This window comes from Dama dama, chromosome 23, assembly GCF_033118175.1.
Source record: "Dama dama isolate Ldn47 chromosome 23, ASM3311817v1, whole genome shotgun sequence".
In the NCBI taxonomy this organism is placed as follows: Eukaryota; Metazoa; Chordata; class Mammalia; order Artiodactyla; family Cervidae; genus Dama; species Dama dama.
The window spans coordinates 51616605-51643449 of NC_083703.1; the positions used below are offsets into that span (position 1 = coordinate 51616605).

Here is a 26845-nt window from a genome sequence, read left to right on the forward strand (position 1 = left end):
AGGAAAAGCCTACGTGCATCAACAAAAACCCAGTACAGCCATTCATTCTCTCATTAATTAACATTTTAAAAGATTTGCAAACACTTTATCCCAGTATTTTTATCCTAACAGGATCTTTCATAGAAAAAAAGTTTTTAAATTTGATGAAGTCCAGTTTGCCAATTTTTTTTTTGGTTACTTTAGGGATCCTATCATACTTCTGGTGCCTCTGGATGTCCAGTTGCTCCAACACCATCTGCTGAAAAGCCATCCTTCTGCCATAGAAACGCTTTTGCACCCTTGTCAAAATCAGTTGGCTATCTGATAAAGGACTTGTGTCTAGAATATATAAAAAACTCATACAACTCAAAAATAAAAAGAAAAATTACCCAACTAAAAAACTGGCAAAGAATTTGAAAAGACATTTCTCCAAAGAAGGTGTACGAATGGTCAATAAACACACTGTTAGTCATTAGGGCAATCCAGTTCAAACATAAAGTATCTCTTCATACCATCTAGACTGTATATAATCAACAAGATATAATAACCTGAAGATATAGAGGGATTGAGGCCCTCATACACTGCTGATGGGAATGTGATATGGTTTTGGCCACTTTGGAAAACAGTTTAGTAGTTCCTCAAGAACTTAAACAGAGTTACCGTATGACCCAGCAATTCTACTCCTAACTGAAAACTCCAAGACAATTGAAAACTCTTAGCAGATGCTTGTACACTAATGTTTTGAGCAACATTATTCACAATAGCCAAAAGGTAGAAACAACCCAAGTTGCCATCAATAGATGACTGGATAAACAAAGGTGGTATATTCAACGTAACAGAATACCATTTTGCCATTAAAATGAGGTGTTAATTCATGCTGCAATAGGGATGAGCCATGAAGGTATCATTCTAAGTGAAAGGAGACAGACACAACAGACCACATGTTGTATGATGCCATTTCGTGATTCCAGTCCATTTTGAAATGACCAGAATAAACAAATACATTAAGCCAGGAAATTAATTAGTAGTTACCAGGGGAAAAGGCAGAATGGATAGTGACTGCTTATTTGTTGTTGTTCAGTTGCTAAGTAATGTTCAACTCTTTGCAACCCCATGAACTGCATGCAGCACACCAGTCTTCTCTGTCCTTCACTATCTCCTGGAGTTTGCACAAACTCATGTCCATTAAGTTGGTGATGCTATCCAACCATCTCATTCTCTGTTGCCCCCATTCTCCTCATGCTCTCAATGCTTCCCAGCACCAGGGTCTTTTGCAGTGAGTTGGCTGTTCACATCAGGTGGCCAAAAGTATTGGAGTTTCAGCTTCAGTATCAGTCCTTCTGATGAATATTCAGGGTTGATTTCCTTGAGGACTGACTGGTTTGATCTCCTTGCAGTCCGAGGGAATCTGAAGTCTTCTCCAGCACCACAATTTGAAAGCATCAATTCTTTGGTGCTCAACCTTCTCTACAGTCCAACTCTCACATTTGTACATGACTACTGGAAAAACCATAGCTTTGACTAGATGGACCTTTGTTGGCAAAGTGATGTCTCTGCTTTTTAATATGCTGTCTAGGTTTGTTACAGCTTTCCTTCCAAGGAGCAAGCATCTTTTAATTTCATAGCTGCAGTCACCATCTGCAGTGACTTTGGAGCCCAAAAAAATAAAGCCTCTCACTGTTTGCACTTTTTCCCTTCTATTTGCCATGAAGTGATAGGACCGGATGACATAATCTTATTTTTTGAAGGTTGAGCTTTAAGCCTACTTTTTCCACTCTCCTCTTTCACCCTCATCAAGAGGCTGTTTAGTTCCTCTTCACTTTCTGCCTTTGGAGTGGCATCATTATCTGTATATCTGAGGTGGTTGATATTTCTCCTGGTAATCTTGACTCCAGCTTATGAGTCATCCAACCCAGCATTTCACATGATGTTCTCTGCATATAAGTTAAATAAGCAAGGTGACAATACACAGCCTTGATGTATTCTTTTCCCAATTTTGAAACAATCTGCTGTTCCATGTCTAGTTCTAACTGTTGCTTCTTGACCTGCATATAGGTTTCTCAGGAGACAGGTATGGTGGTCTGGTATTCCCATCTCTTTAAGAAATTTCCACAGTTTGTTGTGATCTGCACAGTCAAAGGCTTTAGAATAGTCAATGGAGCAGGAGTAGATGTTTTTCTGGAATTCCCTTGCTTTCTCTGTGATCCAGCAAATGTTGGCAATTTGATCTGTGGTTCCTCTGCCTTTTCTAAACCCAGCTTATACATCTGGAATTTTTTAGTTCATGTACTGCTGAAGCCTAGCTTGAAGGATTTTGAGTGTAACATTGCTAGCATGTATGTGTGTTAGTCACTCAGTTGTGTCCGACTCTTTGTGACTCCATGAACTGTAGTCCCAGGTTCCTCCGTCCATGGAATTCTCCAGGCAAGAATACTGGAGTGGGTAGCCATTTCCTTCTCCAGGGGATCTTCCCGACCCAGGTCTCCTGCATTGCAGGAAGATTCTTTACCTTCTGAGCCACCAGCTAGCATGTGAAATGAGCACAACTGTACAGTAATTTGAACATTCTTTGGCATTGCCCTTCTTTGGGATTGGAATGAAAACTGACCTTTTCCAGTCCTGTGGCCACTGCTGAGTTTTCCAAATCTGCTGACGTACAAATTAGATAGTGGTGATGGTTGCACAACTCTGTGAATATATTAAAAAAAAAAAACTACTGAATTGCTTCCCTGGTGGCACAGACAGTAAAGAATCTGCCTGCAATGCAGGAGACCCAGGTTCAATCCCTGTGTCAGGAAGATCCCCTAAGGAGGAACTGGCAACCCACTCCAGTATCTTGCCTGGAGAAGCCCATGGACAGAGGAGCCTTATGGGCTACAGTCCATGGGGTTGCAAAGAGTCAGACATAACTGAAGTGATTTAGCATGCACTGAATTGTATGCTTTGCATGGTGAATATTATGGTGTATGAATTATATCTCCATTTTAAAAGAAGGAGTGAGAAAAACAGTCTCGTTGAAATACTGCAGAATAAAGCTCATTTGCAAAGTACAATCTGTAAATTTGTAAAATCAGTTTGACCCTTGAGGGAACTGCTAAGTAGTCAGATCTAAGCTTTTCTCATCATGACTGCCCTTGGCTTTTGGTCACCTTTAGCCCTTAACATGTCAGAGTTTATCTTGTTCTTTTTTTTCAAGTGACTATGGTTTTAGAATTTTTTTAAAAGAACATAATAGCCATTAATAGTAACTCCATTTGAAAAGGCTACAAATCTAATTTTGGATTCTGGGAAAATAACCAAATAAAAATGAATGACTCATCCAACATCTTGCCCTTTGGTAGGATCAGCACTGAATCTCTACAGGGCAGAGCCAGCAGTCCTCACATTGTTTTTTTTTTTTTTTTCCAGAAGGTTATGCCAGGAGGAAAGCTGGATGTTAAGGCCAGAGGACCTGTTCACATAGTGTAGGAGGTGGGAACATCATTCCCCCTTTACAGATGGGAAGCTGAAGCCCAAAAGATCATCCCAAGACCAAAACTGCTAGTTTCTCATCTTTACCCACAGCTTGTTCTTAACCTTCCTCCAGAAAGCAAAAATGGGCTTGAAAATAGTGTTCCTATCACTAAATTTAAATATGAATAAAAACTGGTATCGGTAGAATGCCTTCCTACCTCCTCAGGCCTGCCCCCAACCTGAGCTGATGACATGATGACAGTCTCAGGTGGAGGAGGGAGAGGCACATAATATCCTCACCCTGCAGATGAAGGAACAGAGCTTGAGAGGCATCATGATGGCAGAAGTCACACAGCTTGCGTGTCCAAACCAAGGCCAGCCATCTGTCCTGCTTTCCTCCCTCCTCTCGTGCTGTCTCAGCAGTAATCCAAATCTGATAAGACACTTATCCATTCTCCTCCTCCTGTGAAGATCTTGTCTGCTATATACACAAGGCCCCGAGAGTTCTGTGGAGAAGGGTGATGGAAGACCAACATTCATAGCACTGGCCACAGGGCACAAAGAGCCACATGTCCTGTCACAAAACCTAAGAATATTGGATTACATATTATAGGTTAAGAAATTGGTGACAGGGAGGCTGGTCAGCAGTCTGGACAAGAAATGGTGATGGTTTAACCAGGATCCGTGGAGATGAACAGGGAAGCAAGCAGGGAGGAGTTCAAGCTTTGGGCAGATGAAAGTGTTTACAGACCTGGATCCTCAGCCAGGCCTGGCCACTCACCAACTGCATTGCCTCTAGGCAACATGGTTACTGCTCTGAGTTTCTGTTTCCCCATCTGTAAATTGAGTAAGTGGGATAATACTTGGTGTCCCTTGGCACTGTTAAGTGCTCAAGAAGTAGTGGTTGGAACCCATCATCTGGTTTGAATAAGGCTTCTTTCCAAGCAGTTGAGGCTAGCCACCTATCAGAGCAATCCTGGCCCCATCTGCACATTTTCCTAAGTTTAAATTCAGTGACTCTTGAATCACTTTTTATATGACAAAGACAGACACTGACAGGACAGTGTCAGAGTAAGGGACCCCAGGAACTACAAGCAGCATATTACTGAAGGCTGTGCTATGGTTTACTGATTCCACATTATGAAGAGCAGAAAAAGGAGAGCCCCAGCACCCTCAGGACCCGAGCAGTCCTTTCAGGGGCTCTACTGCTGAGTAGACAAAGCATTTCCTACAGAAAGTCCGCTCCTTGGCACAGAACAAAAAATTAAATTATGTTCAGTCTATCTGATATGAAGAAACCTAAGTCAGACTCTTCCAATGGACTGAAGGAACCTGCCCCTTGCTTCCTGCCCTCTCCCATCTGCCCTCAAATTTTGAGATATGTGCAGGAAGAGCAGGAGACTCTTCTTCAGAAGGCCTTGCCCATTTGATCCTGTTTCTTTCACTCAAACACTTGTGGGATACTGGAAGTCCCTTCAAATGCCCGGGTCTCAGGGGCCTGCACTTCACATTGGCCTGGGGAGTGACTTAGCAGATACTTTGCCTCATCTGCAAATCTGTCTTTCAGCTCTGTGCAGTGTGTCTAGAAGACTTCAAGCCTCGAGACGAGTTGGGGATCTGTCCGTGTAAGCATGCCTTCCACAGAAAGTGAGTATTGGCACGGCATTATTTAAGAGGACCTGGGCTTGAGGCACATTGACCAGCTCACCCATGGGCTTGGGGCTGCGCCGGACAAGCTTGATGACTCATGACTGGTTTATGATGGAGAAAGCTGAAAGCACCCTACTGAGTGTGTGTGTGTGTGTAAGAGAGAAAGAGACAGACAGACACACAGACAGACATTAGGAGGGATCAGGGTAATGGCAATGTGACTACCAAGGCAGGACTTAAGGCAAGAGTCAGACAAGCCCATACCTCCTTGGAGACCCAGGCTATAAAAAGCTATTTTACTGGAACTTTTCAATAAGAATTCCCTTTCCTAAAAGTTTATTTTAATCAAAACCATAATTATTTTAAATCAAAATAAATAAGTCAATGTAAGTAGTAGTGTAGGACCGTCTTTTCCCCCTTCCTACAGACATGTTTAATATTCCTCCCTCCCTTACAATTTTATGTTTTGTATGTATACTAGAAAACTTGATTCCTCCTCCTCCCCACCACCCTCCTCAGTGTACTTAGTTCTTTAAGAAGTCATGGATGACTGAGGATATATGCTGACTGTACCTTCTTGGAAAACTGGAGTCTCTGGTTCCTCCAGAGAATGAAATGCATTCTCCACCCAGTGGTAGAACTCTTCAGGACCTGGCTGTTCACTCCACTCCCCAGAACTGGGTTTCCAAAATGTTCAGCATGTGAGGTGTGTGGGCAGGTGGTGCCACAAACACGGGACTGACATCTTGCCTCTTGTGGTGTCTCATTCTGCAGGTGCCTTATTAAATGGCTGGAAGTTCGCAAAGTATGTCCACTGTGCAACATGCCAGTTCTGCAGCTGGCCCAGTTGCACAGTAAGCAGGACCGTGGACCCCTACAGGGACCCCTCCCCGGGGCAGAGAACATTGTATAGCTCACCACAAGGATCAAACTGTTGCAGGATCTGGGAGGAGCAGAGCTGGGAGGAACAAAAGTGGTCTCTCTGTTGGCTGCTCTACCTAGGGCGCCAGCTGCTGCTTCCTTTGTCTCATGAAGAACTCTCGGGCCAGCCAGGCTGGGAACCCAGACTTCTGGGTCTTGTGACAACCAAAGTGCTCTGACACTACCCCGTGCCAAGAGGAACGGATGAGCCCGCGATCTGGTTCAAGAAACCTCATGAGGATCTCTTGCTAACTCCATTACATTCTGTCTCCCAGACACTCATCTCCACGCCAAGGTGAATCTTTACCAACCAGAAGGGAAGACAAACGCAAGTGTTCCAGAGGGGAACTGAAGGCAGGTCTTTAAAGCCCCTACCCTCCCCGCCCCCACACACACACCCTGGGGACACATGAGCTTCTCTGCAGACCCTGCACACCTTTGTAGCAGCAAACCCTCCCAGCAGCCTCTAAGCCAAGTGAAAACAGCGGTTACCTCAGCCCAAGCACAACCGGTTGCAATGCTGGAGGCAGTGCCAACAAGGCTATTCACATTATGTCCTTTGATAAGGCCATCTTGGCAACCCAGGGGCTTGGTTACAACAAAGCAGCAGTACCTGCCACCACTGATTCTTCCTCAAGTTCACATTTGCTTATCAAATCATCTGAGCTAAAAACAGTAGATGTGCTTGGAAAGGTCTGGTCAAAAGCCATTTCCTCATATTTCCCTTCCTACTCACCAGTGAGGCACAGCCAAGCCACCATCAGGAGCCCCAGCAGGGGATGGGTCTCTGAGCCCATGCTGTCCCTGTATGACCCGAGGGCCCCAGGGTGCTGCCCACATCCCCACATATACAATGTGGCTCCAGTATAGCTGCTAGTCTTGGCCCACTGCCCCCGTAGGAAGCTGCTGTGAGCCCTTCACATGGCTCCTAGAAGGAGCATCTCTCTGATAATGGCCAGTCCTCCTGGCCTTGCTGAGCTGAGGAGGATGCTAACCCCTTGCCTCTCCCTGTCCTGCCCTCTGTTCTCTTCCCTCCCTTCCCTTCCCTATCTCTGTTTCTCCTCAAGAGAAAATGCCTGTCGTTGACATTTTAACTATTTAAAGCATCCCAGATAAGATCCCTATGGAATTCTGAAGCCAGGGATGCACTTGCAATTGTAAATAGTTTTCAGGAAGCTCCTGCAGGGCTATTCATCCTTGGCGTGTGCCTCAGTATTCAGACTTAACGATAAGTGACTGTCGTTATAGGAGAAAAACGCATGCTGCTCTTTGGTTCTATCTTACTTTTCTAGAAATGACTCAGAGTCTAGCAGGATTCATGACTACTTTATAAGTTCACTATGTGAAGCAGCACTGGGTCAGACAGAAAGTTCTTTTCCACAGCCCTGCTCTCCACCTCCTTCCATCATAGAGGTGGACTCCTCATCAACAGCGCTGCCTCTGCTCCACCCCACAGGTGTGAATAGGGGCAGTTTCTCATTGGAAATACAGCGTGTATGACATGGAGCAAGGGGGGAGGAAACTTTGTACTCTGTTCATGGAATGTCTCCAGGAATATTTTTGGAATCCAGCCTCTACTGTCTTAGGATGGGAAAGGGAACCTATCCTTGGCTCAGATGGCTGGGATCAGATGAGGAGGAAAATTCCCACTACCCTAGAAAAGTGCTGGGCAGAATCCAGTTTGGAAAATTACAAATCCATTGGTCAGAATTGGCTGTACCCTATGTGACCTATTTGTGGTATGCCAACTGGACTGCTTCTTTAAACAGGGCAAGGAAAGTGTGGAATATTTTTATATGAAAGCCTTATTAGCCTGTCTGGCACCCATGAAAAGAACTATTTGTACACTCTTACTTTCACCGTTTCTGCATTCACTATTTGTAGCACAGTAGAGTTGAATGCTGGAAAGCAGTTTACAGTAAAATGTTTTCAGTGACCAATGTCAGAGGTAGGCTTGCTTCTGGACTTGCCTCACTAATAGCCAACACTCACCATTTTCATGTAACAGCCTTGGGACAAATGTCACATCTTCGTTATGGAGTTCCAATGGGAAAAAGAATTTTTCCCTTCAGAGGAGGAATCTTGTGTTCTGTGCTTGCAAATTATTTTCATCTCACAGCTTTCATAGGATTTCAGTTTGTCAGTACCAAGAAGACAGACTCATGAAGTCCCTGTATTTGTAGTAATCTCAGCATTTGTGAATATGGAGGGCTTTTAAAAACTCAGCTCTTCCACTAAGGTGGGGCTTGACACTGAAGTGGTTGTGTTCACTCTGCTAGTAGTCATCTTCTCTTTCCTGGCTTAGTGTCCTACTGGAACATGGCCAGTGTCACCTGGTCAGTGTCACTCATGAGTTCTTATGCCTCTTAACAACACAAGTGTTTGCGCCCCACATCTAGGTCCTCCTCCAGTACTTAACTGGGCTGCACTGCTGTAACCAAGTGGCCAGGGTTTAACTTACATCTTCCTTTAATTGATTAAAATCAGTTTTGTGTGAGGGACAAGGTTAAATCCCATTAAGGAAGTTAAAGATTCCTTAATACTCTTTGATCAGGCTCACACCTCACAGTGAGACAGTGAGGCTGCCCTGTCCAGATCTATTTCCATGAGTTATTCACCTTTTATTAATCTGTGTGAGGACTCTGGTCTGCTTTTGGGCTGCTGGCAGGTGACATGGTTTTTTAACTTGGTCTTAACATGTCTTAAGCAGCCCAGAGTTGGGTGTGGCTTGTGTACCATGGGCTAGAGGAGCAGAACTTAGCCTCAACTCGACTCCACGGGTGGGTCAATCATTATCTAGTTGTTACCAGGGGTACAGCTGAGTTCAGCTGGCTGCAGGAACAGGAAACAAAACCAGCCTGACCTGATTCCTGGCTGAGGAGGTACAGAGATTTGGTCAGGCCAAGAAAGTAGTGGTCAGATAGGAGCAGGTGGCCCATGGGGAGTTCTGGGCTGAGGGATACTGAGGACCTCCCTTAAGAAAGAGCCTTTCTTTCCACATCCCTATTCCAAAGCCTATCATCTTCATGGCCTGATTCCACTCTAAGTTACTTTGAACAACTATAGTAACTGTTTCTGAGAGGTTTTCTGGAAATTATAAAATGGACACAGGGAGACATCCCCAGAACGCTGGACAAAAAGCTGCTCAGGTTTTTTCAGTCACCCCCTTGCCACTCACTAGCCATGTGCCTTTCTACTAGCCTCTCAAAGCCTGTTTCCTTAGCTGCTCACCCAGGAATGTGTACTAAGAGTGCCCCCATCAGCCCTTATGGGGATTGACTACCATGTCTGGAGCCCAGCAGGCAGGCCTGGGGGGGTCATAGGAGCTGGTGCTACTAGGTGACATCATCATGCTGGCCACATGGGACTCCCCTGTTCTGATAGAAACCACCACAGCTGAGAGCCTCCTAAGATTTAGTGCCTCAGTCACTTCCATTTACCTTTGCCCGCTGTGCTCCTCAATGTGGTTTCACTCAGTGCTGAATATTCCTTCTAAATTCTTTGAATAGGTAATCCCTTCCACGTGGTTCACAAATCATAAAGTTAAGTCATCCTCGCATTCCCAGACTCCAGTAAGCCGTTTCCCACCCCTTGAGTACACACTATTAGTTGGTTCCCTGTGAACCTTCCAGAGTTCGTTCATGCATATACAACCAAGTACACATACACATACATGTATGTAGGTATGTGTGTGTGTGTATATGTATATATATATATACACAGCTGACTCTTTTAACAACACAGGTTAGGGGTGCTGACACCCTGTATGGCCTGCATGTAACTTGACAGTCAGCTATCCACATCTGTGGTTCTGCATCTGTGGATTCAACCAACCTTGGACCGTGTAGAATGTATTTACTGAAAAAAATCCATGTGTAAGTAGACCTCAGTTCAAATCCATCTTGTTCAAGAATCAACTCTATGTGTGTAATTTTTTTTCTTTTTCCACTTATGTAATACCAGACAAGTACTACTCAAGGACCATTCCTAGTCATGTGGGAAGACCCATCCCAGAAGTCAGAATATCTATAAAAGGTGAGCCCAGAATTGGGGGATATTTTTGGAATCACATTCCTTTTGAATAAGGCATATTTTCCACTGATTGCAGCATGATGAAATCTTCGTTTCCTATACAAATCGAACTACAGTCCCTCCCTGACCCTAATCACAGATGCCTAAATAACAAGAGAGCACAACCTTTTTTTTTTTTTCCCCTCCTTTTTCTCCTTCCTCAATGTGGGATGTGGGATCTAGTTCCCCGACCAGGAATTGAACCCAGGCCCCCTTAGCAACTGGACCACCAGGGAAGTCCCCAGCCCGTGTCTGAGTCTGTGGCAGGACACTCCAGAGCAGCACAGGCTGCAGGCGCACCCCAGTCCCCAACCCAGTTTCCAGTAAGGACTGACAGCCCAGCAGTGACATCTGGCTACAACTGTCACGGCTTCTTAGGCAAAGCTATGTTTCTGAGGCAGGAGTTGGAGAAGCAGAAGGCTGAGCAGTTCTTTTTGTGGGGCAGATGTCTCAAATGTTGCTAAGCAAATAGGTGGTCAGCTGCCTCATGGCTCAATGTCCATGTTCAAGTTTCATGAACCTATTCCCTTTCCCTCCCCACTCTATGCACACACTGAAAAGCAAATGTTCCCACAGAATCTTCTCGCCCAACATTTTTTCCCAGTCAACGAGAAATTACCCCACCAACAGTTTTTCTAAAAAGTTCATTCTTCCCTCTGCAGGAGATCAGAGTTAAAGCTACTTCCTCCAGGCAGCCCTTGGGGGGAGGGCCAGGGACCTGTGCCTCTTATTCTTTACCCACCTCCCCAGTACCCTGCCACCCACAGCAGCAGCCCAGGGATTCCCTGGATTAAAAGTGTAACTTAAGCCGGTGACCAGAAACTTGGAAAGGAACTATGTGTGAAACCACCTTCTATCGATGAACCTCTTTCATTATTAGTATTTAGGAATTTGAGCAAAGGAGATGAATGTGTCTAAATTCTGATGAAATCTGCAGTTGATAACTGGAAAATGCTGGGCCACATTCCTTTAGTATATAAGATTAATGAAGGCTCCCGTGTGCCACAGAATGTGCTTCCATTTAATTGGAACATGAGGAGGAAAATAGAGGGGCTTAATCAGTAAATCTGTTATTGTTCCAGTTCAGCTTCAGCGCCTGAATTGTTGTTGCAAGATGCAGAGTTTTATTCCACTTTTAGACCAAGCACCAGCACATATGGCTTATCACCCAGAGCTCACTTCTGTGGCTGGTCCCTGCTCCAGAGACACACACCTACCCATGTCAAGGGCCTTGGCTATACTTCGATGAAGCCCCTTGCCGTTCCCTGAGCTAGTACAAGCCTGGAAAATCTGCATCTCGGGCCAGGTGCACACCATCCCTCCATCCATCCTTCCCTCTAAGGCCTAGAACAGAAGAATAAGACGGGGCTAGTGTTTCTTTCCTGATGATAGCTGTCTTCCAAGAAAGTGTTCCTGAACTGTCCTCTCTTGGTCTCTTGACAGATCTTTGCCAGAAAGAGGGGATATTAGTCTTGTAGTTTTAAGCCCACTGGGGTTTATTCACTAGATATTGTATAACTCCTTCAAAAAAGAGTTTATGAAACGCTGAGCCTCAGGTTTCATAGACATGTTTGTACACTATGAATTCTGCAGCAGAATATTTTTAAACATTCGCCGTTTTTTTATAAGCTATATATTTTTGTATATTTAATTGCTATTTTAAAATTTTAATGCATTTTGCTAATTACTCGTTTAAAAAATAAAACATGCATGTAATTGACTTAAATGTAAATAAAAAGCAGATTTTAAAAATACTTTGTGCTGAGCACATACATACCCTTGGTCACCCACATCCCATTTAAGCCCATGTGGCAAGAGCTGAAAAGTCAAGGTAAATGCTTCTGAACAAATGGGAATTGATCACCAGCAACAGGTGACTGACAGAGGAGCCAGCCTGTCTCCTTGTGGTGTGGGGTGCCAGTCAGGGCTGAGCAGTAGAGCATCAGGCCACAGCAAGGGAGAAGGCAGAGAGGTCAAGGGCTCCCTGCCACCCCTGGCCTCAGCTCCGGAGATGTGGGGGGACACAGTCAAGCAGTCTTCCAAATGTGGACGCCAGTACTCAGGAAGGCTGCAGTGGTGGAACCAGCCCACACCTCACTACTCTAGCTATATCCCAGGCCTGGAAATACCAACTATTCTGCTGGAGGAGAAACAAAATCTCAGTCCAAAGCCATCCTGTGGCAGCTACTGTTTCTACTCACCAACCCTCACTCACTAGGACCTCTGCACAGCTCAGCTTTGGCTCCACAGATTCAGGGAAACTGCTCCCCTCACGGCCATCCATGACCTGCAACCAAATCTGTGCCAACTCTGAAACCTCCTCCTAGTGCCGGTGCCTGGAGGGCTCCTCTCCCCTCCAGTCTCCTGAGCAACAGGCCCCCTGTGCTAGTCCCCTCTTCAATGTTCTTTGCAGCCCTGTCCTTCTCTGTCCATCTCTTGTTATTCTCACTCTACCTTGGAATTCACTAAATTCCCACCTACGTGCACATCATTGTCAGGTCTATTGTCTCCAACCTAAATATCCAGCGGCCTATTTGGCATCAAAATTCAGGCAACCCAAGATTAAGTCCCCCCAGCAAGCCTAAGTACCCTCACAGAACCTCCTTCCCCCACTTCCAATCTCCACATCTCTAAACCCACTAAAGCATCTCTCTCTACCTGACCATACACTGCTCCCATCTTGGGCTGGCCACCTTCCTTTCACACCTGCACCATTATTACAGCCACTACCACCCCCACTGCCTCTAGTGGGGGAGTGTGGGGTGAGACCCTCAGGCTACCCAGGCTGGCAGACTGGAAGGGATAACTGCTGATGAGACAGGGCAGTGGTTTAGATCAGGGTGGTGCCTGTGGTGAAGAGGTTGAGCTTCCACACATCTTATAAATTGGAGTTAGTGAAGTAGCAGTAACTGGGAGAAGATGCTGGCAGAGGTTCAGGGGAAAGGACGGAGACATTTCTGTGTAAAGATGACCTGGAGATACAGAAAACGGGGCAGAGGAAAAAGGCAGTCACTGCCTTGAGACGAGCTTAGAGGCAAGGGCTGGGCCAGACATGCTACCCTGGCAATCAAAATGAGTGATGTCTGCTTACGAAGATCCAGGGTTGAGCCTGAGAGCTGGCAATCTCTGTCTTCAGTGGAGAATAAAGTGGCCTAGAAGGTAGAAGGAAAAGCAAGTGTGGTCTGCAATGATAGAACTAAAGAAGATGAGAACATGAAATGTCCATCAGATTTAGCAATGAGATTCACTGTAGTAAAAGGATGGGCTAATGAGAAGCACAAAGTGTAGCCACAGAAGCAGTTTCTCAAGAGCAGGAAGTGGTGAATCCATGGAGGTGGAAGGCAACTGCAAGGCGTAAGAGGAAAGGGGGCTGGATCCTAATTGTGTGACTTTGGGCAGGTTCCTTCTTCTGTTAAATGGTGGGGATGACAAGGGCTGTGTGACACGACCCACAAAAAGCACTGGCACAGCCTCACGAACACAGTAAGTGCAAGGAGAAAAGGCAGGACCCCACGAGGCCTCAGAGGCCAACCTGGGTGTCCACTGGCAGCAACCAGGCTTACTCAGGCTCCCTTCCTCTGCCCAGTGGAAGCAGGAAAGAGGGTCTGGGGTACAAGGGGCTTGAAAAGCATGACTGTGGTACCAGTGAGAGGGTGGCGGCACTGACGCTGGTGGCCGCGGGGTAAGCTGGGGCTACAAGCACCTGGTTGGAGTGGGCCGAAGGCAGAAGGACAGGACTGGAGGTGACTCAGGCTGAGGCCCAGGAGGGGCAGCAGCAGCAGAGGAAGCTGATCACAGGGCCCTGGGCTGCAATTCCCATCCCCCAGTGTCCCTCCAGCTCCACAGCCTGCACCAGCCAGCAGCACCACAACCGACATGTGCCCAGGACGTGTGCAAGGGTGGCCACCCTTGGGAAATGGCCCTGCGCTGACCCCACGCCGGCTGTGCCCTCCCTGCAGGTGGGCAGGCCATGACTCTTGACAACAGCCAAGAGGGAGGGGACTGCGGGGTCAAACTCCCTCCTCCCTCGGTGGTCCGAACCCACTCTCCTGTGCCCCTCTGTCCCTTGGAACATCACCTCCCATATGTGGTCCTTCCCAGGCCAGTCTCCTGGCCTGAAGCCAAGGGGCAGAAGGAGGCCAGAGAGCCTTGGGATTTCCTTCTGTTTCAAAGGCTGCTTTACATAAAACCTTCATTGCCTTCACCAGGGAAGCAGGCACCGAGTAATACCAAAATGAGATACAAATGTTGCTCTCTCTCCAAGGAGGTTTTTAAATCATTTTGCACAGCAGAAACAAAAAATTCAAAGTCAACCTCCACCAAGACTCTATCTAAAAATCTGCCTCTCCTCAAACAGCCTTTTGAGCCTCCCACATACAGCCCCTCCACTATATCCAACTGAGGCAAACTCCCAGGCACTTGCAGGCAAGCACAAGGGGAGGAGCAGAAGCCCCGCCCCGTTCTCCATGGCTAATTGATGGACAGCTCCATTCTCCCCTTTCTACTGGCCTGCAATAACCAGATTCCCCCCATTCCCTGAAAAGACGTCAATACTAGCAGCCCTTTCTGTTTTTTCTGTCTGGCCCTTCCAGATATGCTTTTTCTACTAGCTTACTCACTTCTGTCACATCCATAATCCATCCAATACCCAAGGAAATCCTGCCCAGGGGAGAAGTCCTGTCATCCCAAACAGACCTTCCCCAGATCTAGTGGAACCTGGAACTGCCCTTCCAAAAGTAGCTTGTTAAAAGTTACAGGCACAGAATTAAGAATTCACCTACCCAGTAAGTTTGCAGAACCTTGAAATGTTTTTCAATGTTCACACAAGGCTATACACACAAAGTTAATGCAAAGACGACGCTCTCCAAGGCCACACTGACAAAAGTGTGATTAGACTGTAATACAGAGTTGCTTGCCTTATATTTACCAAATTCAACAGGACACAAAACCAAAGTCAGCTGAACAAAGAACAGCTCTCTCCTGAAGTGGCTCCACTGAGTGATGCTGAATTTCAAAACTACACAGCACATTGAACAAAGCTATACTGAAGAGCAACTTAAATACAGAGAATCCTCACCGACATGGTCCACTTTTTTTTTTAATGCATATATATTTCCTTACTGGTTATTAGTTCAGACTGAATTTTTAAGAATTTATCTTGATGACTTAGAAAAATACACTTGTCCTTTCTCGCTTTGATTCAGGTAGTACACAATCATAAAACTGAGTAAGTCTTAAAAAAAAAGAGTCCATCCACAGATCCCATTGTGGAAGGTTCCAGGAACCCCTCCCCAGGTAACAGTCAGGGGATCTTCAATAGCTCAAGGAGTGCTCCAACAGCTCCAAAATAACCCTGAAAGCAAAAAGAAAGAAAAATAAGAGCAATTCTCCTTAGACTTACTTATATTACCATAAATATGATTACTAGTATTAAAGCCAACACGGCCCTTAATTCCTGCCACTCATTTCCTGATGCCCATTTTGCCAAGCCCAAGGCCAGCAGAGAAGTTCTGAGGAGCTCCCAGGCAGGTGAGGGCACTCTGGCACATCAGACCAGAGCGCTCAGCAGGGGCTCCACAAGCTCTGAGGCCCACAGCGGCCATTACCTATGGTTAAGAAAGAGTACCTGGGCCATCTCCTGGGGAATGAGGCGATGAGAAGCAATGGGGGCCTGGAGCATTTCAAGATAATTCCAGAATGAAGGGAAGTTGAGACATGAAGTGCAATGGAGCAGGAGCCGGGACAAATCACAGAGGGTGAGGGCCCTGCTGGGCTGGAGGTGGAGAGCAAAGAACGGGGTGGGATGGGTTCAAGACTTGGCCTGAAGAAGAGAAGGAGGGTGGCAGGGAGGTTGAGGTCCCTCCCCCACATCCGGTCACACCAAACCTGAGAACAAGGACACAGGAGCAAGAGATGTGGAGAGCAAGGAAGGGGGGTCCATACAGGATGTGCAAAGCCGAGGTACCCTAGGCAGCCAAGCAGCCACACCCACCAGATGTCTAGATCTGGAGCGAGGCAGCAGCCAGCAGGATCACAGAACCCTCAGGCAACACATCGAGAGGCATGAGGTCAGAGGAGCAACATCTGAAGAACAGAGGCACCAGCGGGAAGGCAGAGACGTGAGAGAGAGAAGCAGCGGCTGAAGGAAGACCATGCTGGACCACCTCCTGAAGTAAGCAATCGAGGTCAAAAACCACCAAGACATGAATAAATTAAAAACAAAACGAGACAAAACCCATACTGGCACAAAGAAACTGCCAGTAACAATCAGAATAATCGTACAATGATACAGAATCTACCAGTCTCCAAAGGATGTGATCACACAGTAAGGCAGTGTGAGAGAGAAGTAAACGCAAAAGGAGCATGGGAACATCCTGAAAGACTTGCTGTGGAACAGAACATATGATAAGTCTCTGCAGTATTATAAATAACTAAGGTTCAGATTCCTCAAGCTTTTCCAAGAAAAGCTTCTCCAAAGAACACGCGGCCACACAAGACAGGCCTGCCCTTTCACTCTACTTCTTGGCTTTAAAAAAAAAAAAAGCAGCCACAAGAATATACAATAGAGAAAAAGACAGTCTCTTCAAAAAGTGGTGCTGGGAAAACTGCACAGCTGTGTGTAAAAGTATGAAATCAGAACACTTCCTAACACCATACACAAAGATAAACTCGAAATGGATTAAAGACCTTAACATAAGACCAGTAACTATAAAACTCTTAGAGGAAAACAGACAGAACACTCGATGACATAAATCAAAGCAAGATCTTCTATGACCTATCTCCTAGCGTAATGGAAATAAAAACAAAACTAAACAAAAATTTAAAAATTAAACTTAAAAGCTTTTGCACAGCAAAGGAAACTACAAACAAAGTGAAAGGACAACCCTCAGAATGGGAGAAAATAGCAAAGGAAACAACTGACAAGAAATTAATTTCCAAAATGTGCAAGCAGCTCATACAATTCAGTATCAGAAAAACAAACAACCCAATCAAAAAGTGGGGAAAAGACCTAAAAAGACATTTCTCTAAAGAAAACATACATAGCCATACCCATAAACAGATGGCTAACAAACACATGAAAAGATGCTCAACATCAGTCATTATTAGAGAAATGCAAATCAAAACTTCAATGAGATGCCTATCACCTCATACCAGTCAGAATGGTCATCATCAAAAAGGCTACACACAATAAATGCTGGAGAGGGTGTGGAGAAAAGGGAACCCTCTTGTGCTGTTGGTGGAAATTTATATTGATACAAACACCATGAAGAACAGTATGGAGATTCCTTAAAAAACTAGGAATAAAATTTCCATGTGAAATCCCCTTACAAGGCAAATACCCTAAGGACACCAGAACTGAAAGAGACACATGTGCCCCAATGTTCACCGTAGCACTATTTACAATAGCTAGGACATGGACTCAACCTAGATGTTCACCAACAGATGAATGGATAAAGAAGCTGTGGTACATATATACAATGGAATATTACTCAGCCATACAAAGGAACACATCTGAGTCGGTTCTAATTAGGTGGATGAACCTAGAGCCTATCATACAGACTGAAGTCAGAACGAGAAAAAACAAATATTGCGTTTTAATGCACATATACAGAAACTAGGAAGGTGGTACTGAGGAATCTATACGCAGGGCAGCAATAGAGACGCAGATGTAGAGAACAGACTTGAGGACGGGGGTTGGGGTGGGGGAGGAGAACAGGACAAATATAGCAGCAATGAAACATATACACCACCACATGTAAAACTGCCAGTGGGAGTCTGCTATGACTCAGAGCTCAAACTGGTGCTCTGACAACCCAGAGGGATGCGAAGTGGGAGGGAGTTCAAGAGGGAGGGGACATACGTATACCTATGGCTGGTTCATGTTCGTGTACGGCAGAAACCAACACAATACTGTAAATCAATCATTCTTCAATTAAAAATAAATTTTTTAAAAAAAGCAGCCACACAGACATGTTACAACAAAGTCAGAAACTGTAGGAGGACACAGCTGAGCAAGACTCAGCAACACTCAGAAACCCTCAATTCTGCCAGAGGACAGCATTCAAGGGTGTTCACTTTATTATTATTATTAAATTTTTTGGCCATGCCCTGCAGCATGCAGACTTAGTTCCCATTCAAGGAATTAAACCAGCACCTCCTGCAGAGGAAATGCAGTCATAACAGTTAGTTACACACTTTGTTTTACGTGATTTTCTATATCTTGGTTTTATTTTACAGAAAAGAAGGGATAAAATTAACCATTACACTGGGTTCCACTCCAGACCCAAGTTACTATCTAGTAACAAACAGAGATTGTTACAAGCCAAGAAGTGTGAGATGAGAATAGTGAACAATGAAAAAGAAAGGCTTGAAAACAATCTATACAAAGCTTTCACAACAGTAATCACAATGACTTCAGTGTGCAAGCAGGAGTATATTTCATGACTCAGAGAACCTAAAATAATCAGAGCTCCACAAGTACAGAGATCAACATTAGAGCCAGAGGCCTAAATGAAAATGGAAAATACAAGGACAAAGAGCAAACAGGCTAGCCAAAGAGGAAAACCAAACTTCATAAAGGGTTCGTATCATAAAGTAAGTATGCCAACACAATTCTGAAAAGTGTTCATGCTAACACTATCTACAATCCCCTTTAACACTTGAAAGAGTCCAACTGCCCCGAAACCAAGGGGAGGAAAGACAAAGTCCCTTTCATAGCTCTGGTTTTACTGTTCCTCAAATCATAAAGACACTTTCCAAAACAGGATATCAGGTTAAGCAATTCAATCATTCTGTTTCACACAGCCTATGTGTTAAGTTCTTACAACAGTGTGGCTCTAATTCTGGAATGCTTTTTACTGATGGAGTTGGTTTTAGGACATACATCTTAAATAAAATAATTGGCACAAGAACTATATTAACACAATAAAAACTGACATCAAAAAATTAAAAAATAACTCAGAGTTAAGTACATTTACAACTAAGTACAAACTGCAATGGGGAAAATACAAAGGATGGTTCGGAAAAGAAAATGGCATCAGGAATATAGCTGGATGTTTGTCAAGACTTTCTTCTTTAAAATTGCTAAAGCTCACAATAAAATTAACCAAATATTTACCTTACATTAAATCAGGTAAGAAACAGCTTTTGAATACAAACAAAGTTAACCACATTATACAAGTACAGAAACAAATAATAAGTACTGCTTCAAATTCTAGCATAGCGTGAACTCTGCTTACCTCATGTTCCGAAAAAAGTGCTTTCAACTGTCCCTTGGACCAATAATCCAAAGCATATGCCAAAAGCCGCATGGCGATCGTATTAATTCTCAAGAAATTTCCAACAAATACCACCTGGTTAATGTTCTGAGCACATCAAAAAAAGGCAATTAGTTTTCATGTTAATTTCTGTTCTCTCCTAAAAGCTACCCCAAAGAGAGTATCATGTACATAGTTTCTGTTAGTAAGTTGACTGCTGATCAAAAAAAAAAGTATTTACATTTACTCCAGTTGATCCAGGGCTACTTAAATTTGAGCCCCAGACAACTCTAAACCCACTTCAAAGCATGCCAGAAAATGTCACAGGAGAATAAAGATTAGGAAAAGCATTTGAATTAACATGACAAACCATAACTACAATTAAATACAAAGTTTTACACAGATAAGTTAAAAAAAAAATACTAAGACCAATTCAAAGAAGAAAAGTAACACACAGGCAAATTATAAGAGAAAATATCACACATACAAAAATTCAACCTCACTAAATGAGCAAAAAAAGTAAAATTTTAGAGCCATTAAAAGTTAGCAAAGACTCTAGATGTTGACAGTTCCCTTCCTTGGATGTCTGAGTGACCCAAGATCTTACATACTACAAACTGTGAAGGAAGAATCGAAACAAAGGCAGACGGAGCGGGAAAAAAAAGTCTGCAAGTCTATCACTACCAAGCCATACGGGAGCACTGGAGGCCAGCCAGGAGGAACGCCTGGGGGCTTGCCTGGTGGCGGGAGCACCTCCACCTGGGCCCACCACTGAAGTTTGATTACATCAACTTAGTATGGATTTAGCGTTGTTTCACACAAAAACATTGAAGGACAAACAAATTCCAAGGCAGTTTTAAAGTTGAGCTCCTACAGTAAACAACTGGGCATTCTTGATACTGCTGAATATGCGCACAGGGAAAGGAAATAACACTGTACTTTATAAGCACTGTAAGTGGAAAACACAGTCTTAAATAAAACTATATTTTAGATAGGCACTAAAAGAAAAAAAAAGTCAGCAAAATAACTAACAGAAATTCTAACTAACCCCCAATATTAGTCAAGTTGTGGTCAAACTGATCCATTCATTCATTGCTAAGAATGATCTAAAATGGTGTGGCCCTTGTGCAAAGCATCTTGGCAATATCCATCAAGATTCATAACCATGGTATTCTTTTTCAAAATATTTATTTTATCTCTTTACTTAGCAGCTCCAGGTCTTAGTTGCATCATGTGGGATCTAGTTCCCTGACTAAGCAGCAAACCTGAGCCTCCTGCATTGGGAGCGTGGAGTCTCAGCCACTGGACCACCAAGGAAGTCCCACAAGTATGATATTCTTTAGATAAGAAATCTCACTCCTGAATAAATCCCTTATCAAGAATAAATCCAGGGACTTCCCTGATGGTCCAGTGGTAAGACACCAAACTCCCAATGCAGGGGGCCTGGATTCAATCCCTGGTCAGGGAACTAGATCCCACATGCCACAAGAAGACCCCACTGCAGCCAAATAAACAAAAATAAACATTAAAAAAAAAAAGAAGAAGAATAAAACCATCCAAGGAAATAGTTTCACGTTTAAAAATGCTTTATCACAGAGCGATCATTGACAAGCAACCAAATGACCAGTTCTATGTGAATGACTTATGATATAAAAAGAAATCAAATATACAACCCTGCAATTTATAATACATAATTAAAAAACAAAATTGTATGTACATCAACTGAAATATCTTAAAATACATAAGCACAGGAAAAGGAACATGCAACAAAGAAAACAGAAGTGTTAAAACATAATAAGAATTTTAAATTTCTTCATGAAAATACAGTATTTTTTAACTAAAAAGAGACAATCCTTTTGTAACCTGAGATTTAAGTCACATGCCTGAATTATCTATTTAAAAGCCTTATTTTAAACCAAAGTGTATAAACAGGGACAAGTTATACCAACTGGATCCCCAAGGGAAGGCCATTCTTAGTTCTTTCATAGCCCTGTACAATGCTGCTTGACCTGAATGCTACAAGGCAGCACTGTAAAGAAGCTGAAAGCACAAAGACAGCTCTGCCGCAGCCAGCTGGAGGGGAGCAGGGTGGGCATTCCTCGGCCCACTCCGTTTTCTCCCCGCTTCAGTGCCTTCCTCTGGATTCATTCCCAGGGACTCCTGAGCTCAACAGTGAGCATGGTATCTATATCCAGCATCACCACCCTTCACCACCACCCAACAGTCCTCATTATCTGCAAAACTGGCTACCTTCCCCACCTTCCTCTGCCTTCTGCTCTACTTCTAGACTGTAGCAGTGTTTATCTTGATTAATAAAATAAAAATCTGTTAAGATTAATCTACAATGTGAAGCATTTTAACTATGCCAATGAAACAAAATCCACCACTTACAACTACATTTAGGCACTGTTCGGAGAAGACAGACGCTGTATACAAGGTGGGGCCCACATAGTAAGTTCTGTATTTTCCTCAGAGCAACTAAAGAAATCCATGTCCCCTTACTTCATTAAGGGCACACATTCTTGCTATTGAGCCAATGTTGTTGGTGATGGTGATCAAAGTCGCTCTAGCAAGGTCCTCTTTACTCACAGCCTCTCGCTTCTCCTTGCTCATCATGTTTCCAAAGCTGTGATGGAAAAAAAATAAATAACTGGTTGCTAAACCAAAGGTAAAACAGTGTAACAGAACTTAAGGGTACTTTACTAAGATAAAAGTAACTTTCAGGGCAACACTGTTCAAATCTTTGAACTTTTATTACAAAATAACAGAACATCTGCTCAAAAAGAAATGCAACTTCAAGAACTCAAGCATTCTGAATGAGCAAATGGCATTCCCTGAGGGTTCTATGAAATCCAGCTTTGACACCAGGTATGGGCCTCCCTGAAGGTTCAGCCTGCAATGGGGAGACCCAAGTTCGATCCCTGGGTTGGGAACGTCACCTGGAGGAGGGCATGGCAACCCACTCCAGTATTCTTGCCTGGAGAATCCCCATGGACAGAGGAGCCTGGCGGGCTACAGTCCATGGGGTCGCGAAGAGTCGGACACGACTGAGCGACTAAGCACATTCAGATCCACTGAAGGTACCACGCTCCTTCTGAAACCAGGCTAAGTTCCAGGAACACGCCTCAGTTAGTGATCTGCTCCCAACTGTAGAGCTGTTCCACTCAGCTGAAGGGTCACATTCACATCTGGTAAACGGCTTTATCTGAGCAAAGCAAAGTACAGACAGCTGAGTCCCCGAGTAAACTACTTTAACAGTTTCCGATTTCCCTAGAAGATCAAGTATTTCAAAGTACCTGATGAGCAGAGAGGTCACTCAGTCATGTCTGACTCTTTGTGACCCCATGGACTGTAGCCTGCCAGGCTCCTCTGTCCAAGGGATTTTTCAGGCAAGAGTACTGGAGTGGGTTGCCATCTCCTTCTCCAGGGGATCTTCCTGACCCAGGGATCGAATCCAGGTCTCCCAAACTGCAAGCAGACACTTTACCGTCTGAGCCACCAGGGAAGCCTGATGAGCAAAACTAATACATAGATAACTATGACTAGATCACAAACCCAACCAATCAGAAAAGGGATCTTATCATTGAGTAAATGTTGCAAACACAGAAAATGAAATCTACAGAATTTACAAAGTACCTAAAATTAGCAAAAAACAAGCAAGTATACAAGTGCCTTTTCTATTATTAAAAGCCTTACACCCAGACTTCCCTGGTGGTAACAGTGGATAAGAATCCGCCTGACAATGTAGAGGCCACGGGCTCCATCCCTGGTCCAGGAAGATCCCATAAGCCGAATCTTATTAAATATTAAAAATGTTTATTAAAATATTAAACTTATTAAACATAAAAAAATGTTGAACATCATTATTCATCAGTTAAATACAAATCAAAATGAAATATCCTTTTACACCTGTTGAGGCAGTTAAAACCCAAAAGATACATGTTGTATATCAATACAATGGAATATTATTCAGCAATAAAAGGAACAAAGTACTGATTTATGATACAACAAGGATGAATGTTGAAAACATTATGCTAAGTGAAAGAAGCCAGTCACAAAAATCACTTGTTGTATGATGCCATATAGAGACAAAAAACAGAGTAGTGTTTACCAGGAACTATGGGGAGAGGGAGGGGATGGGGGGAGAGAGCTGATGGAAGCAAGGTTTCTCTATGGGACGATGAAAATATTCCAAAATTAATTACAAAGATGACTGCAAAATTCTATAAATATACTAGAAACTACTAAATTGTACACTTTAAACAGGTGACTTCATAGTATGCAAAGCTATTTAAAGAGTAAAAAACACACCCAATACTTAATACTTTATTCCTGTGTCATTTTAAAGTTTTTATTGGGGTGTATATAATTGATTTACAACACTGTGTTCCATGTGCAGAGCAAAGGCACTCTGTTCACACACACACACACCACATCTACTTTTTCAGATTCTTTTCCCATACAGGACATTACAGAGTGTTGAGTAGAGTTCCCTGTGCTATACAGTAGGTCCTTACTAGTTGTCTACTTTCTGTATGTATGTGTGTATGAGTCAATCCCAATCTTTCAATTTATTCCTACCTCCTCCTCTTACCACCCACCCCTCACCATAACACTAAGTTTATTTTCTACATCTGCAACTCTGTTTTGGTTTTGTAGGTGAGTTCACTTGTAGCTTTTTTAAGATTCCACATGTAAGAAATACCATGTATTTGTTCTTCTCTGACTTACTTGACTCAGCATGAGAATCTCTAGGTCCATCCATGTTACTGCAAATGACTTTGTTCTTTTTTATGGCTGATAACATTCCATTCATTGTACATCCTGTATTTCTTAAGAGCACACATGCCCCCTTCCCTTACCTTGAAGCCACAGCCCAGCCTGGCAGTCCAAACCTCTCATAGTCCCCTCCATAAATGTCTCGCACTAGTTTATCCACTTTGGTGCTATCTCCACGTGATGCCATTTCCAGAGCTTCTTCAAATGTGGTACAACCAGTAAGAAGACAGCAAAGACCAAAAAAAGTTCCTCCTCCAAGACTGTGATTAAAAACAAACATAGTATTGAAACATTTTTCAAAATAAGAAGAGGAAAGTAGAATTTATGATCTGAAAACCATATTCATGTAGCAATCCAATCTTGCCCCATCTCCATCATGCAGATGCCACTAGTAGAAAACAAGTCTGTGAAAAGATAAAAACAAAGTGTCTAATAGACACTTTGAGGATAACATATTCACATAAGCCAACAAAGTGGCCAAACACAGGGCCCACCTCCTTACCTTCCCAATGCGGGCTGGGCACCTGCTGGATACCAGGAGTTTCAGGTACAGATCAGCCCACCAGGGCCATGATGGCACCTCTTTCTTTTCTCTCTCCAAGTGCAAGCCCCGCACCATCCTCATCCAAGAGTCTTGTCATCCGTGATCCTTAGCCCCTCTACCCTGCTAGAACTCCTCCATGGATATGTTTTCTCTCCCAGAATTATCCCTTTCTTTAACTCACACATATTCAAAACTTATCCCAATCTCCAGCTCCTGTTTTTTAAGTGATCGCTATTCCTTAAACCAAAAGGTATTTATGTTCATCTGCCACCTAATCCTCCCTTTTAACTACTCTCCCCCAATTATCTTTCCACTGTTCGGTACCTCAACTTCTAGATCCCACAACATCCCCCAGCTACATATATGTATGTATACATGTAAAATCTAGACCAGTTTCGAAGGTTAGATCTTGCCTTGCCCTCTCCTTATAAATGTCACCTAGTGGCTTTGGTTACTTTATGGTATATACACAGTATACACTTATCTGAGGGCAGGGACCATGGGCTCAATGAGACTGATGAGATATTTTGTAAAACTATGGCAATGAAACTTCAGGATTATAGATTAAACAAAAGTAGATCATGAAATCATAATTTTCAAAGAGTAACAATATTTGCTTGCATAATCCCACAGAAATATACCTTTCACATAACTTTAACAAGTTCTTGAAGATGTACTGATACACAATACCAGAAAACTCAGTTTTAACCCATTATGATATCAAGAATAAACAATGACCTTTATATAAAAGACCTACCTGGTACCTGTGACCCTCTTATAATTATCTTTGGAATATACTGCTAAGATGCTAACCCCAGAGCCAATGTTCACCAGCAGCAGAGGGTATGGGTTTTTCAAATCAAATGGTAACTTCTGACATTTTTCAGAATCAGCAGGGTTTTCAAAGTAATAGCACTGTGACCGTCCATTGAATCCAACTGAGTCAATATACAAAATTCCTTTTATTAAGCAATCTAGTTCATCGAGTTTGCAAAGCTGAAGATCACCTATCTGTAATGAAATAAAAATACATTCATATTTTTTTAACAAGCCAAACAGCAATAAAAATTCCATTTAATAAGGCATCCCCTCTACATAAGACAAACCATAAAAGTACTCATTGATGTGTATTATTTGTGCATGCTTTACAGAACACATCAAACAAACTGTGGAAAATTCTTAAAAGAGATGGGAAATACCAGACCACCTGACCTTACCAGACCACCTGACCTGCCTCTTGAGAAATCTGTATGCAGGTCAAGAAGCAACAGTTAGAACTGGACATGGAACAGACTGGTTCCAAGTCAGAAAGGAGTACGTCAAGGCTATATATTGTCACCCTGCTTATTTAACTTATATGCAGAGTATATCATGAGAAACACTGAGCCAGATGAGGCACAAGATGGAATCAAGATTGCTGGGAGAAATATCAATAACCTCAGTTATGCAAATGACACCACCCTTATGGCAGAAAGCGAAGAAGTAAAGAGCCTCTTGATGAAAGTGAAAGAGAAGAGTGAAAAAGTTGCCTTAAAGCTCAACATTCAGAAAACTTAAGATCATGGCATCGGGTCCCATCACTTCATGACAAATAGATGGGGACACAATGAAAACAGTAACAGACTTTATTTTGGGGGCTCCAAAATCACTGCAGATGGTGACTGCAGCCATGAAATTAAAAGATACTTGCTCCTTGGAAGAAAAGTCATGACCAACCTAGACAGCTTATTAAAAAGCAGAGACATGACTTTGCCAACAAAGGTCCGTCTAGTCAAAGCTATAGTTTTTCCAGTAGTCATGTAGGGATGTGAGAGTTGGACTATATAAAGAAAGCTGAGCACCAAAGAATTGATGCTTTTGAACTGTGGTGTTGGAGCAGACTATTAAGAGTCCCCTGGACTGCAAGGAGACCCAACCAGTCCATCCTAGAGGAAATCAGTCCTGAATATTCATTGGAAGGACTGATGCTGAAGCTGAAACTCCAATACTTTGGCCACCTGATGCAAAGAACTGACTCATTTGAAAAGACCCAGATGCTGGGAAAGATTGAAGGTGAGAGAAGGGGACAACAGAGGATGGGATGGTTGGATGGCATCACTGACTCAATGGACATGAGCTTGAGTAAACTCCAGGAGTTGGTGATAGACAGGGAGGCCTGGCGTGCTGCAGTCCATGGAGTCGCAAAGAGTCG

General features: G+C 43.5%; 2 protein-coding genes across 5 annotated transcripts in view; one reads left to right on the forward strand and one right to left on the reverse strand.

Annotated features, from left to right (window-relative positions):
* RNF24 (ring finger protein 24) overlaps positions 1-11828 on the forward strand; it is a 107252-nt gene extending 95424 nt beyond the window's left edge. Inside the window, exons 5-6 of the mRNA XM_061126687.1 lie at positions 5000-5079; positions 5857-11828. Coding sequence (XP_060982670.1) covers positions 5000-5079; positions 5857-5995 — 219 coding nt within the window. The 3' untranslated portion in view covers positions 5996-11828. The remainder of the gene's footprint in view (positions 1-4999; positions 5080-5856) is intronic.
* A 3127-nt stretch (positions 11829-14955) lies between these two features.
* The window catches only part of PANK2 (pantothenate kinase 2), a 30346-nt gene continuing 18456 nt past the window's right edge, over positions 14956-26845 (reverse strand). For 2 of the 4 annotated variants that reach the window (XM_061126685.1, XM_061126686.1), the window contains 5 exons: positions 25412-25665; positions 24194-24370; positions 21834-21957; positions 19314-19439; positions 14956-15427 (listed from right to left, as the gene is read on the reverse strand). In XM_061126685.1, the coding sequence (XP_060982668.1) occupies positions 15377-15427; positions 19314-19439; positions 21834-21957; positions 24194-24370; positions 25412-25665 (732 nt within the window). In that variant the 3' untranslated portion in view covers positions 14956-15376. Of the gene's footprint in view, positions 15428-19313; positions 19440-21722; positions 21958-22314; positions 23127-24193; positions 24371-25411; positions 25666-26845 lie in introns of those variants that run through there. The other 2 variants (XR_009690077.1, XM_061126684.1) reach the window with 2 other exon arrangements.